This window comes from Stegostoma tigrinum, chromosome 20 (genome assembly GCF_030684315.1).
Source record: "Stegostoma tigrinum isolate sSteTig4 chromosome 20, sSteTig4.hap1, whole genome shotgun sequence".
Taxonomy (NCBI): Eukaryota; Metazoa; Chordata; class Chondrichthyes; order Orectolobiformes; family Stegostomatidae; genus Stegostoma; species Stegostoma tigrinum.
Genome location: NC_081373.1, coordinates 52,040,110 through 52,054,535, shown reverse-complemented (window position 1 = coordinate 52,054,535; position 14,426 = coordinate 52,040,110). Strand labels below are relative to the sequence as shown.

The window sequence follows — 14,426 nt, the reverse complement described above, 5'->3', positions numbered from 1 at the left end:
AGGCCCGGACCAAATTTGTCCTCGGCTGCTTTGGGAAGCGAGAAATGCAACTGCTTCGCCACTTGCGAAGATCTTTGCATCCTCGCTCTCCACTGGAGTCGTACCTGAGGACTGGAGAGAGGCAAATGTAATTCCTCTCTTCAAGAAAGGAAATAGGGAAATCCCCGGCAATTACAGACCAGTAAGTCTCACGTCTGTCGTCTGCAAGGTGTTAGAAAGGATTCTAAGGGATAGGATTTATGACCATCTGGAAGAGCATGGCTTGATCAAATACAGTCAACACGGCTTTGTGAGGGGTAGGTCATGCCTCACAAACCTTATTGAGTTCTTTGAGGATGTGACTAGAAAAGCTGATGAAGGTCAAGCTGTGGATGTGGTGTATATGGACTTCAGTAAGGCATTTGATAAGGTTCCCCATGGTAGGCTCATTCAGAAGGTCAGGAGGAATGGGATACGGGGGAACTTAGCTGTCTGGTTACAGACTTGGCTGGCCAACAGAAGGTAGCCAGTGGTAGTAGAAGGAAAATATTCTGCCTGGAAGTCAGTGGTGAGTGGTGTTCCACAGGGCTGTGTCCTTGGTTGTTTGTACTTTTTATTAATGACTTGGATGAGGGGATTGAAGGATGGGTCAGCAAGTTTGCAGACGACACAAAGGTTGGAGGTGTCGTTGACAGTATAGAGGGCTGTTGTAGGCTGCAGCGGGACATTGACAGGATGCAGAGATGGGCTGAGAGGTGGCAGATGGAGTTCAACCTGGATAAATGCAAGGTGATGCATTTTGGAAGGTCGAATTTGAAAGCTGAGTACAGGATTAAGGATAGGATTCTTGGCAGTGTGGAGGAACAGAGGGATCTTGGTGTGCAGATACACAGATCCCTTAAAATGGCCACCCAAGTGGACAGGGTTGTTAAGAAAGCATATGGTGTTTTGGTTTTCATTAACAGGGGGATTGAGTTTAAGAGTCGCGAGATCTTGTTGCGGCTCTATAAAACTTTGGTTAGACCGCACTTGGAATACTGCGTCCAGTTCTGGTCGCCCTATTATAGGAACGATGTGGATGCTTTGGAGAGGGTTCAGAGGAGGTTTACCAGGATGCTGCCTGGACTGGAGGGCTTATCTTATGAAGAGAGGTTGACTGAGCTCGGACTTTTTTCATTGGAGAAAAGGAGGAGGAGAGGGGACCTAATTGAGGTATACAAGATAATGAGAGGCATAGATAGAGTTGATAGCCAGAGACTATATCCCAGGGCAGAAATGGCTAACACGAGGGGTCATAGTTTTAAGCTGGTTGGAGGAAAGTATAGAGGGGATGTCAGAGGCGGGTTCTTTACACAGAGAGTTGTGAGAGCATGGAATGCGTTGCCAGCAGCAGTTGTGGAAGCAAGGTCATTGGGGTCATTTAAGAGACTGCTGGACACGCATATGGTCACAGAAATTTGAGGGTGCATACAGGAGGATCAATGGTCGGCACAACATCGTGGACTGAAGGGCCTGTTCTGTGCTGTACTGTTCTCTGTTCTATGTTCTAAAACAGCAGAATAGATTTGCTTTCCAGGGAAGCAAACAGCGAAGTCCATAAAGAGTTCTCTGCACCACATATGGGAGTCAAGTGCTTAGCAGGGTTTCTGAACCACAATGCCTGCTCTTAATGGGTGGCAACAAGGTCAACCTCTGTCTTATTTAGTCAGTCACATCCCCATGTTGGGCCACCATTCACTGGGGAGTCCTCCAGGCTGACCACTATACTTAGCTATTTCCAGAGAAGGACTCAGCACAAGTAACATTCAGTTGTTTGAAGGGGTGCCTTCAGGCTTTTGATAACTACTGACAATCACGAACCTTCTCCTTTAATTTCTAAGCTCTTCTAGAAATCAGTGGTAAATAGAGTTTGTTACAATGGGGCAGCTTCGTTATTATGGAGTACAGGAAGCTGGTACTCCGACAGTTGTCTCCTACTGCCCACATCACCAGGTGCTAAAACTCCTGTTATCAGGCTGCCTGAGAAAGCTGCAACTGCAAACTAAATTACTCCCAACATGGCCACTGTACTATATTACGGTAAAAAAAACTTAGTCTTTAAGCAAGAGACACTTCGGAATGTAATAATTATCAGATACCCAACCCTTCAGCGAACCAAAGGGGAGAGGAGGGCTGAACATTTTGGCAAATATTAACAAAGTAAACCGATACTAAAAAGACATTCCAATCAAATCTCCAGATCATCCAACTATGACAGCTACACTTCACTTTGGTTTGTTTAATGGTGAAGACCCCACTTCCTCAGCTGAATTCTGATGAGGAATCAGAATACACTCTTCACCTTCTCTACTCTGGGGTCAAACTGCAAGCAATATGTACACACTTAGGTTGAAAGTAACATAAATCCATCTTTAGTCTGAAGTGGGAAAGTAATTTGTGATTACCAAATAAAGATACTGGATATATTCAGATAGGAACATTTGGGGCAGATTGCTCCTGGTTCAGATGGATTTAACCACAAAATGTAGCATCTTACTCTTCGTTCCAGGCCAGATCTGAGTCAAAGCTGGGTCCACAGTCTGAAATCCAACGTCAAACAACCCAAATTGGGTAGAGGGAGGGGACTTCCACTAAATATGAGGGAATGTGGCAACGCAAGGTTAGGACAAAAGGTCACCAGCAAGTGAATGATCCAGCTATTTGGAGAGAATATTGACTCACCAATTGCTTTACTTTTGTTAATATTTGCCAAAAACATTCAGAACTCACCAAGGATGAGGATTTGGGAACAGAGGTTTGCTAATGTTGGGTGGGTCAAAGCCATGGTGGATTTGTAAAACCAAGCAAGGCATTTACATCTGCTCTGTGGGGCGATGGAGTGATGGGACAGACTAAATGGTGCATGAAGTGGGGTTTCGGATATGCTTTTACACAATCATGGGACGCCAGGCCTCACTGATATTTCTTGCTGGTCCCTAATTGCATTTGAGAAGCTAACAGTGAGCTGTCTTTCTGGCCGAGTGCAGTCTATGCAGTGTAGGCACATTGGCAAGTGAGCATCAGGACCTTTAACCTACAACAGTGAAGGAATGGTGACTTAGTTTGAACTTACTATTCTGTGCAACATGTAGGTGGTCGTGCTTAGATACAACTGCTGTGCACGTCCTTCTCAATGGCCAAAGTCACAAAGTTGGAAGATGCTACTGAAGGAGGAACTGGTGAATTCCTGCACTACAAATTGTAGATGGTACATGTTGCTGCTACAACATAAAGGGTGTGAATACAGATGCGGTGCCAATAAAACTGGCTGCGTATGTTGGATTGCATCAAGCTTCTTGGAAGTGTGTTGGAGCTGCACACAACCAGGCAAGTGAAGACTATTTGATCTCCTTCCTGACTTTAACGTTGAGGCTGGTGGAAAGGTTTTCAGCAGTCAGAAGGTGGGTACTCAGCTCTAAATTGCTGTTGTAGGACTGGTATTGATACGGCTAGTCCACTTCAATTTCAGGTCAATGCTAGCTCCTACGATGTTGACAGTGATAGTAATGCCACTGATGTCATGGCGATATGGACCGATTCTGCCTTGCTGGAGATGATCATTGCCTGGCACTTGCGTGACGTGAATGTTAATCGCTAATTACCAGCTGAGGTCCAAATATTACCTCCATGTTGCACACGATATAGGCTGTTTCAATGTCTAAGGAGTCACAAATGGCACTGAACATTGTGCAATCATCAACTCACTTCAGGAAACCTCCCTCTCGCCAGCTGAGGTGAAGTTGGCCCAGGATACTTCCCTGGAGGGACGCCCATCAGCCAAATGTTTTGAGATGGAGGCAACTGGCCTTCAATAACCATAGCCATCGTACTTTGTGATATTCCAGATGGGATCTTTGGGAAGCAATTGCTACAGAAGTCAAGTTTGGGGTTAACAGGCAGAGTATTGAAGGTTATTGCTGGTAAAGAGGGTTGACAGGTATGGGATAGAATTGGATGGTGTTTCTGGAGTTGAAGTAAACACTTCCGGAGGATGGAACGAAAGAGAGGTTAAAGGTGAACTCAGGACTGACCAGGGCTCGGGTGGTGAACCACATCTGGTTCAGGCCTTGGATAAACAGCTCCAGAAGAATGGAGTCAGGGACACAGATTTTGGTGGGGAATGAGGGAAACAAGCACCACATGGCTGTGTGTTCCCAGAGTCCGATCCTACAGAACATAGACACTGATGTAGCCTTATTCAGAATATGGTTCAGGCCCATACTGGAGTACTTAAATGAAGAAATCTACAAGGTGTACTCCTCACTTTGTAATGTATCAGTTCATTTTTTATAAATCATTTTAACAGAATCATAGAATCGCTACAGTGTGGAAACAGGGCCTTGGCCCACACCGGCCCTTGGAGCATCCCGCCCAGACCCGTCCCCCTCTCACCCACACACCCCTGAACACTACGGGCAATTTAGCATGGCCAATCCACCCAGCCTGCGCATCTTTGGAGTGTGGGAGGAAACGCACGCAGACACGAGAATGTGCAAACCCCATACAGACAGTTGCCCAAAGATGGAATCCAATCTGGGTCCCTGGCGCTGTGAGGCAGCATCGTTAACCACTGAGCCACTGTGCCGCCCCTTTTGCAAGCTTGCCTTCTCTGAAGATTGAACTCAAGACCTTCAGATTACGAGACTAACATGCTGCCTACTGCGTAAAGAAATCACAGCAATTAATTCCATATTCCATCTTTTAACACCCTGTACACCACCTCTATGTATCCCACTAACTGAACTGTCTATTTTGATTATTCTTTAATTCCAATCTGTGTTTATATGAAGCTATGAGATTTTCTCATGCCACAATTCAGCCTTTGAGCTGTGAACAAGTTTACCGAGTAAATTACCATTCTTACTTGAAAACAGAGTGCTTTCTCATCACAATCTATTCAATGAAAAACATATTGACACTGAAGCCAAGGTTAGTGGTAGATGCTGGTCTGTGTGTGCGTGTGGCACTGGGGAGGGTGGGGGGAGGAGAACAAGAGCTGCTGGGAGGGGAGAGAGCCATTTTTTCAGGTCGACTGCACACTGACTAACCCTGGGATGAGAGGAGTGAACACTGCAGGCATAAATGTGCTGGCAGCTTCAAAACAACAAGGTGCAGGCAACTGCAAGGGTAGCACCAAGGAAGTTGACCATCGCGATTTAGATTCGGTGGGGGAGAAAGTGTCCTCAAAGACAACCTAGTAGCTAATAGGCTGAGAGCATGGACAGGCTGTAGAGGGCAAGGTAGGGCAGTGTGCTGCAACCTCCGTCATTAGAGGTTGTTTCTGGCGACTTTGATTTGGGTCCCTCGCAATACTTCAATGAATTGACTTGCGTTTCAACCTGGGATTGTGATGGGGGGAGGAAATGAGCAGCTTGACAGTGAAGAGGTCAAGCACAAATGGAAACAAAAAAGAGAAACTGATCAAACATGGACAATAACCAAAGACACAGAGTGTCGCCTGTTTGATGAGACGCCTGACTACATGTGGATTCACAGTTTCGAACAGAAGGGAAGGGAATAAGTGCCTCAGTGGACAAATCCTTCAAAAAGAGTCAGAGAGGCACAGCCAAGAAGAGCAAAAATACAAATATGAACAGACAATCATTTTAAAATTTCAAGTAGTTCCTGTATATTACAAAGTACTTGTATTACAGATTATATTACTGATGAGCTAATTAAAAAGGATGTACGAGTAATTTTAGAGAGTATGAGAGCTCTGAAGGCATTAATTACATGGAGATGATATTTTATTGTACTTATGATCTTAAGACCCGCTTGATTCACATTATTCAATATCTTCTGTATAGCCTAGAGTACAGCACAATATGATTACTCCACAGTTAGGAAATGCCCTTAAGTAACTCTCAGGTAACTTTAATTTACCAGCAGAGATCTCAAACAAGGAACTACAATGAAATGTCTTTGTCAAACAGGATAAGGAAAATCCTAAGGTGTTATATACATATAAAAGGTGCAAGAGGATAGCTAGGGAAAGGGTAGGTCCACTCAGGATGAAGGACGGAATGTGGGGGGGGATCTGGAGCAAGTGGGTGAGATCCTTAAATTCATTGCAAGTAGTATTCACAAGGGAGAAGGACATGGTAGATGGCAAGGGTGGGAAGGGTATGTTGATATTTTAAGGCAAGTCAACATGAAAAAGGTGGTGGTGTTGAGCACTTTGAAAAGCATTCAGGTATACAAGTACCCAGGGCCTGATGGGGTCTATCCCAGAATGTTGGCAGAGGTAGGTGAGGAAATTGCTGGAGTATCGTACAAAATTTTTGTATCCTCTTTAGTCACAGGAGAGGTCCCAGAGGACTTGAGAACACACAATGTTGTTTTTTATTAAGGAGGGCAACAGGGATAATCCAGGAAATTACAGACCAGCGAGCCTTAGGTAAGTAGCAGCAGGGAAATTATTGGAAATAATTCTTAGGGATAGGATTTGCTCACATTTGGAAAAATATGGACTTATTGGCAATTGGCAGCATGGCTTGTGCAGGGAAGTTCATGACTCACACGTGACTGAATTTTCTGAAGTTACGAAGCTAACTGATGATGGCAGGGTGTTAAAATGTTGACTATATGGACTTTAGCATGGCCTTTGAAAATGGCCCTCATGGCAGGCTGATATGAAAGGTGAAGTCACATGGGATCCGCAGTGAGCTGGGAAGAGCAAGACAGAACTGACACGGTCATGGAAGACAGAGTAGCGGTGGAAGGGTGTTTTTCTGACTGGAGATCTGTGACCCAATGGTGTTCTGCAGAGACCAGTGCTGGGAATCCTGCCATTTGTAAGATGTATAATGATTTGGAGGAGAATGTAGGCAGGCTGATTAGTAAGTTTGCAGATGACACAAAGATTGGGAGAGCTGCAGACAGTGAGGAGGATACAGCAGAATGTAGATAGGCTAGAGATAAGTTAATCTGGATAAATGCGAGGTGATGCAATTTAGAAGATCTAATGCAGGAGGGAAGTATAGAGTAAATGGCAGAATCCTTAGCATCAACAATCAGAGGGGATCTCAGTGTACAGGTCCACAGTTCCCTGAAAGTGGCAACACAAGTTGGTAAAGTGGTCGAGAATGCATATGACATGTTTGCCTTCACTGGTTGGGACATAGAGCACAAAAATTGGCAAGCCATGCTGCAGCTGTACCGAACTTTAATTCGGACACATTTGGAATATTTTGTACATTTCTGGTCACCACAATACCAGAAGGATGAGGAGGTTACAAAAGTGATATTGCTAGGATATTGCTTCGATTCAACAGGGTTAGGCATGAGGAGAGATCGGACAAAACTTGGTTTGATTTCACCTGAATGTCACAGGATGAGGGATGAGCTGATAAAAGTATACAAAATAACGGGAGGCTTGGTTAAAATGGATAGTCGAATTCTCTTCCGGGGATAGAAATGTCAGTTATTGGGGACATGGGTTTAAGGTGAAGGAGGTAAGTTTCAAGGAGATGCAAGAGGCGTTTTCTTTGAACACACTGGGGGTGAGGGGCTGGCTATAGGAGAAGGTTGCCCTGGTCATGTAGTAGGGTCCCCTGTGACAAGCTCACTGGCTGGAGGAGAACACAACAGCAACATTTAAGAGGAATCATACAGATGTAAGAATAGGCAGGTAATAGAAGCATATGGACAGTGGAGAGCCGAAAGGTTTTTAGCTTAGAAAGGCATTATGTGTTGGAGGAGTCTTGGCCGACAGGCCTGTTCCTGTGCTGTTCTGTTCTTTGCTCTCTTGTGCCACCATTCAGAAGCTCCACAGATCAGAGAAAACAAATCACATTTTGTATCCCAACTGCAGCCTAAAGGAAGCATTTCAGGAAAATCCAAAAGAGTGTCCCTGCATGACAGTAATTTCCACAGCTAATTACACTCATGGTTAACAATCCAGTTATTCAATTCCAACCTCGTACAGACTCAGCATCATGTTGAAAGCTGTGGACAAGATGCTATCTATGGGTATGATAGTTTATTGGTTATAGAATTGGACAAGAAATCCAGATAGTAGGGTTAGATTTTTGGCGGTTTGACCTTATCACATTGCTGGGAAGAAAGATAGGTTAGGAACCCAAAAATGTCAGTCACTTCCCATAGTCCGGAACAATTTGGAATATCCCTTCAGTACAGTGAACAACAGTCCATTCATCTGAGATGGGAGCTGTCAGTGCAGGGAGGGCAGGGTGATGGGGAGTACTGGGGAGTGGGTGGGTGTGCTCAGGAATAACAAGGGGTCTGTACTCTTAAGAAGGGTCACTGGACCTGAAATGTTTACTTTTGCTTTTTGTCCGCAGATACTGCCGGACCTGCTCAGTTTTTTCAGCAATTTCTGTTTGTGCGTCCGGTACACTTTAGAGAAGGAAATCTACTATCCTTACCTGTTCTGGCCTACATGTGATTCCTGACCTACAGCAGTTGACTCTTAACTCTACCCTGAAATGGCCTAGCAAGTCATTCAGTTCAATTGCAGTAAGGTTGGGTAACAAATGTTGGCCTTGCCAGTGATGGCCACATTCCCTCAAAGATACTGGCATCATGGTGGATTCGCACCTGTATTTTAATTGCCCAACCTTGGCTGGTATCCTTGATGTCTTACCAAATTTAAAACAAAATCTCACTCCATGCTGAGGTGAAAGACCACCACTAACCTTCACTGAATTGGAGAATAGCAAGGAACAAGAGCACATCAGCAGCATAAGGTGGTCACAGCAGGTGGAAGAGTCAAGCCTGCCATGCCATCTCTGAGCTGAGTGAGCTTGTCACAGGGGACCCTGCTACATGACCACGGCAACTTGTACTGCTGATGTTCTGGTGGGTTGTGTTGGTTAAGAAGTCCACCAAAGGGCTCGATTGTGGATCAGAGGTCCAAAGCTCTAAACCTTGGTGACTGGCAGCTCCGACTATCCAGGCAGCTTCACAGGGCACATCAGTGACTTCAAACAAGCCAAGTCGAGCCCTATGTCAAGACAGGCTGGCGAATGAAGATTCTTTAATTGGCCACTTCGATGACTGACTGTAAGCCATCAGCCAGTGGTCACTGCAGCTGAGTGCCTTCATGCACCCAGAGGTATAGGATTAGTCAGAGTGATACATACTCTACCGGTTGAAGGAGGAACCAGTTAGCTAGTGACATGACCAGCTGTCTGAAGATCTTGGTCTCTGGTTAATCCTACACCTCCTGTAGCCAGGACAGCTAGTCATGTCGCTAGCTAACTGGTTCCTCCTTCAACCGGTAGAGTACGTATACAGTAGGAGGCAACAACACACCAATAAACAGCTGTTATTATTAAAGCTGAGATAGCAAGGTGTGGAGCTGGATGAACACAGCAGGCTAAGCATCATCAGAGGGACAGGAAGGCTGACGTTTCGGGCTTCAGATCTGAAGGAGAGCCTAGGCCCAAAACATCAGCTTTCCTGCTCCTCCGATGCTGCTTGGCCTGCTGTGTTCATCCAGCTCTACACCTTGTTATCTCAGATTCTCCAGCATCTGCAGTTCCTACCATCTCTGACGTCATTAAAGCTGCAGGGTTGCAGGAGAGTGAAGATGGTCATTTACACCCCAGAGCTTAGACAAGCTGCCACCTGCTTCAGCCTTCTCTCTCACGGAATAGAGAGGCTCCTCACAGGCCCAGAGCACAACAAGGCTGACAACTGATAAAGGGGCACAACAGAAACCATCTGACTCCTGGAACCTCCCAAATCAGAATCTGAGAGGAACATGTGTAATAAAAGTGAGGGCTCTGGTGACTTTCACTGCCATATCGTAATGTCAGTGCCCTCATGTGATGGCAAGAGGGCAGAGACCTTTTCAAGGAGCAGACAACACCGTTTCCAAAAGGGAGACAGAGCGCCAATTCGGTTCTCCCGTGTCTCCTGCCCGGCCAGCATGTTGGTGCAAGCAGTGAGCCCTGAACAGTTTGAGCTTCTAAGCTCTCCTCACCTGCCTTCTCCATTTGACGGGAGTAGCCACGGCTATAATGAGACAGAGTCTCGGCCATTCACACCTCTGGGGCAGATGGGCTAATTCTATTCACACTCATTACACTGGCCCACATTGCGAATGGCTGCGTAATTCTATATTTACTTCACAGGAGGAGCCTTCAACAACATTTTAACAAGTAACGAACAACACTTCCCATTGTAGAAACACAACAGCAGTTAGCTCAGGATATTTTTATCTCATTTCTGAGAAGGTAGAAATTGTCAAACAAGAATTAAACTCAGAGAACCATTCTGTCAACACATTATATCACATCCTCACTCCTTATTTGTAGGCATATTTCCAACTTTACCACGTTCTGACAAAAAGGATTTCGATGCCCCCCAAAAAAATTCGCTCTGCCTGCGATTTACAGTCAGGCATTTCACTCTTAACAGAAACACAACTGAGACCATTCACCGGGAGATGGCATCTTAGCAATCATTCATCACTGGGAAAGCCTCTGGGAGACTCCTGGGCTGCAACAACATCGCAGCTCAATCTAGAACACAATCCCAGATGACAAACTCATCACACTAACATTTACTCAGCGTCATCCTGGCTCACAAAAGCCAGTTCCTAGTACACGATCTTTAAACGTATTATAGATGGTACAGTTCATCCACTGGGCTCGAGAGCACCAGCCTATTTTGTTTTAAGATTTTTTGGGGAGGGGTTGGCAGACAGTGAGGCTGGTGAGGTGGTCTATGATCTCCCTGTCATTTGTCAATGGCAGAAAAGGTGTCCCTCACGGAATTCCTAAGTGGCTGAACAAGGGTCTTTTTTGCACCTCCCAGGCAGTTTACCAGCCACTGGGGCACCACCATGTGACACAGCAACTGGCTTGGTGGGTTGGGGGTTCCTCTTTCGCAGGCACTCCCTGGAAGCTATGGGCACTCCCCACCCAACAACAGCACTGCCTGCCTTCACCAACACCCAGCCTGGGGCCTGCAATGAATGTCTACAACTCCTACTTGCCTGACTGAGTCACTGACACGCCCTCATTCTCCAGGCGCAGTCCCAGCAGTGACTACCACTCCCTGTTAAACAGGGGCAGCAGTCCCCACCAACAGACATCAAATTAGCTGCCACTGGTTACCACGCCCCCACTGCACCCCACCAGCACTTAGCTAACCTGGGATTTCCAACACCATGATGTCTAGCCTCTTGAGTTCCTTCATATAGTACGCACAGGTTAGCATGTGTAGGCTAGAACATTCAGGGGTGCGAAGAGGTTTTCCAAGGAACTTTTTAAATTGCCAAAGGACAAGAGGTGGCACTTACTCTGTTTAAAGCCAAGGTATGGTATCCTTTCTATTGGTGTATTTCTTTCCTTCATGTATTTGTAGAGAGTGACGAGGAATGTTTGCTCTTCAGCCCTGCATTCTTCATCAGCAGCAGCCTTGGATTTTTCGTCAGCTGAGAGATTTTTGCAGTTGCTGCTGTTATTCTTGGGCTTCACCATTGTGGCTTTGGGCTCACATTTTGCCTGAGATGGAAAACAAGAACAGAATTTACACCAATGCCGCAGCTCGACAATTCACACCCAAACAGAGCCTTGTGTTAATATACTCAAAAGGTCAATACAAGTAACTGTTACGAAAGATCAGGCTTTCGTCTATTATTTCAAGACTTTCACAACATCCAAGACATTCAAAGAACTTTGCAGCCAACGAAATACTTTTGGAGGTACAAGACACTGGTGTTTTGTCAGAAAGGCATCAGCCAATCTGTGCACAGCAAGCTCCCACAAACAGCAATATGACAATGACATATGACATTATCCAAGACTATTTTTTTCCCCAAAACATTATTGATGGGCGATAAATGCTGGCCAGGACACTGAGAAGAACGCACCAGCTTCCTTTTCTAGATAGGGCTCATGGAATCTTTCCTTCCATCTGATGAGGTCTCACTGTAACACCTCACCTACCCCCTTGACAATGCCAGCCGAGCTGATACACTCACATTTCTCCTTTGCTGCTGGGATTTACAGCCAAATCTAAGGCTCATCAAGGAGAAAGAAAGATGAAAGAACAGTTGCCAGACTCTTAGATCTCTATTACCTGCACGTTAATAAAAACTACTGGTATACATGGCAACCTGAGAGACCCAAAGTTCCACAATTACCATTACCTCACTGAAACACTAGTGTTTCCATCTCTCAATCTAATCCAATCTCATTTCATCTTTAAATCCAACTAACTCCACCCACACCATGCTATTTATGCCCAGTGGGGAGCAGCTCCAATGTATCATCGCTGGATTGCTCCAGGGTCTTAGGGCCCTAGTGAGTTGGATTTGAGCGCCAGTCATCTGAAACAGGTGGATGTGGGGTCTTGGTTTTATGTTGTATTCAGGAGGCAGACCCCACCCAAGAGCAGCACCAGCTCTGCCCCAGCAGCAGCTCGAATCGTCAGGAGTGGGACGTGAATAAACACCCTCCTGACTTGAGCAGTAGTGCTCCTTGCTGGGCTGTGCTGACACGTGGCTTTTAATCCTACAAGCAAGCAGCTATCAATTTTTTAAAAAAGCTGCCTTGCCAAAAGATACGGGCATGAAAAGAGCTAAACTAGACCATACTTTGGCACTGGCTTTTCCATCCGAATCCTCATTGGAATCTCTCTGACCATTTACAGCTTGGGTGTCCCGCTTCTGGGAGGGGTGCTTCTTCTTCCGAGGGCGCCCTTTAAGATTTGGTGCTGAAAATAAAAGAAGGGGGAACAGTTTCAAGAACTCAAAGAGCAACGATCGTCAGAGAACGTTTATTGCAAGTACAATTCTGTGCCGATATTGAGGGGACACCCACAATTGTTCTAACCAAATTGATTATTAAGCATTTTGTATAAATAGCAGCATTGCTGAATAAACCTTCTCACTAAAAAGGTACAGAAGCCCTTAATGCTCCACTGATGCCCATTCCCATCGAAATGTTGCCATCACACCAATATCCCATTGAGAATGCAGACAGCCCAATATGGATGACAACTCTTACGTTACAGGATAAGCATGTACATTCTCTGTAGCTGCACTGTTTCACTGCTATAAATAACTTCACTGCAAAATATTTAACTCAGCACAATTTCTTCAGCTGCAATTGCAAAAAAAAGGGAAAGTTTTCACAGCAACGACATTTTGTTTCGCTTCCAAATTTTTTCGCAGCCCTTCCCAGGTGCACCAATAAAAAAAAGTGCAGTAACAACTGGTTTCCTTTGTATAGCCGCAGCCCTGTCTCTGGTGAGCTTCAAGTGACCCCGAGACACTGCCCACCATGTGCTCTTCAGTCACTTTGACCTCACTGTGGGCTGGGCCCATTGCTCATCCTTGACGCGAAAAAGATCAAACCACGCTGATTGTGCAGATCCTGAATGAGCAGATATGTGGCAGGACAACTTTGAAACAGCTTATCCCCTGTTTACAGGTCGGATACCATTTACAGTACTGAACATGGAGTGGACAATGATGAACTAAGTGGCAGTAAAACGTAGCTGACTGCAAACCAAATCTTTACTTGGTGCCAGCCCCAACCCTGTCAGGGCACTAACCTGCACCAATCACAACAACTTGCCCTCAACAGAGCTGCTGTATTTTTGACTGAACACAAACGTGGTGATATCAGGTCCACCACTTGTTGATTTCAATGGAGTTAAAAAGAGAGAGGGAGGCATGTAATGCAGAGTTAAACAGGACATGCAAAAAGGTAACAGAATCACTTCTTCATAGGCATCTCCTGCGACCAGGCTGCATTACCGTGAACCTTGCTAGATTTAATCACTTCACCAAAGACTGCTATTTTCATCTAACATCGCCCTCTTCCAGTGACCCTCTCTGCAACTGCTCCACTGCACGATCGCAACAACAGAAAAACCCAGAGAAATCACGGACATTACTCTGCTTGCAAAATGGTATTTGTAATACAATACTCGGAGCAGTAGTTCTACGCTGGCAGGGATTTCAAACCCACAGCAGGCAGTAAAAGCTACGCCACTCATCATCGGTACATGAGGGTGTAGAACCCCATTTCATCACTTGACACTGACGGGCATAACTCAGTACCACCACCGCCACATTGCTATTTAACGTATTGTGGCAGTGAAGATCCCAAAGCACCATAAATCTCACTCTGCTCCATGTCATTTTCATCGCAATCAACAGACATGTTCATACCGAGTCAGCAATGCTCCAGGGAACACAACTCACATCAGTCACGCACCAATTCCACACTGAGAGGAATTCAAGCACTCTCTGCACTGCTGTGGAATATTCTGATGTTAAGTAGGAACTGCTTGGCACATGTCTATTTGAGAATTCACTTTGCTGAAGTGCTTGGAACCGGTTACAAAAGATCAGAGAGATTAGCAACCATTAAGCACAGTGTTTGACAACTCAAAAGCTAAGTTCATACTTTCTTTCATATTGT

At 45.4% G+C, this 14,426-nt stretch overlaps 1 protein-coding gene across 5 annotated transcripts in view; it reads right to left on the bottom strand.

The window, feature by feature from the left end:
- Window positions 1-14,426, bottom strand: part of arid5b (AT-rich interaction domain 5B) — a 143,357-nt gene that overhangs the window by 33,686 nt on the left and 95,245 nt on the right. For all 5 annotated transcript variants that reach the window (XM_048550953.2, XM_048550954.2, XM_048550955.2 and 2 more), the window contains 2 exons: window positions 12,590-12,708; window positions 11,291-11,495 (listed from right to left, as the gene is read on the bottom strand). In XM_048550953.2, coding sequence (XP_048406910.1) covers window positions 11,291-11,495; window positions 12,590-12,708 — 324 coding nt within the window. The remainder of the gene's footprint in view (window positions 1-11,290; window positions 11,496-12,589; window positions 12,709-14,426) is intronic.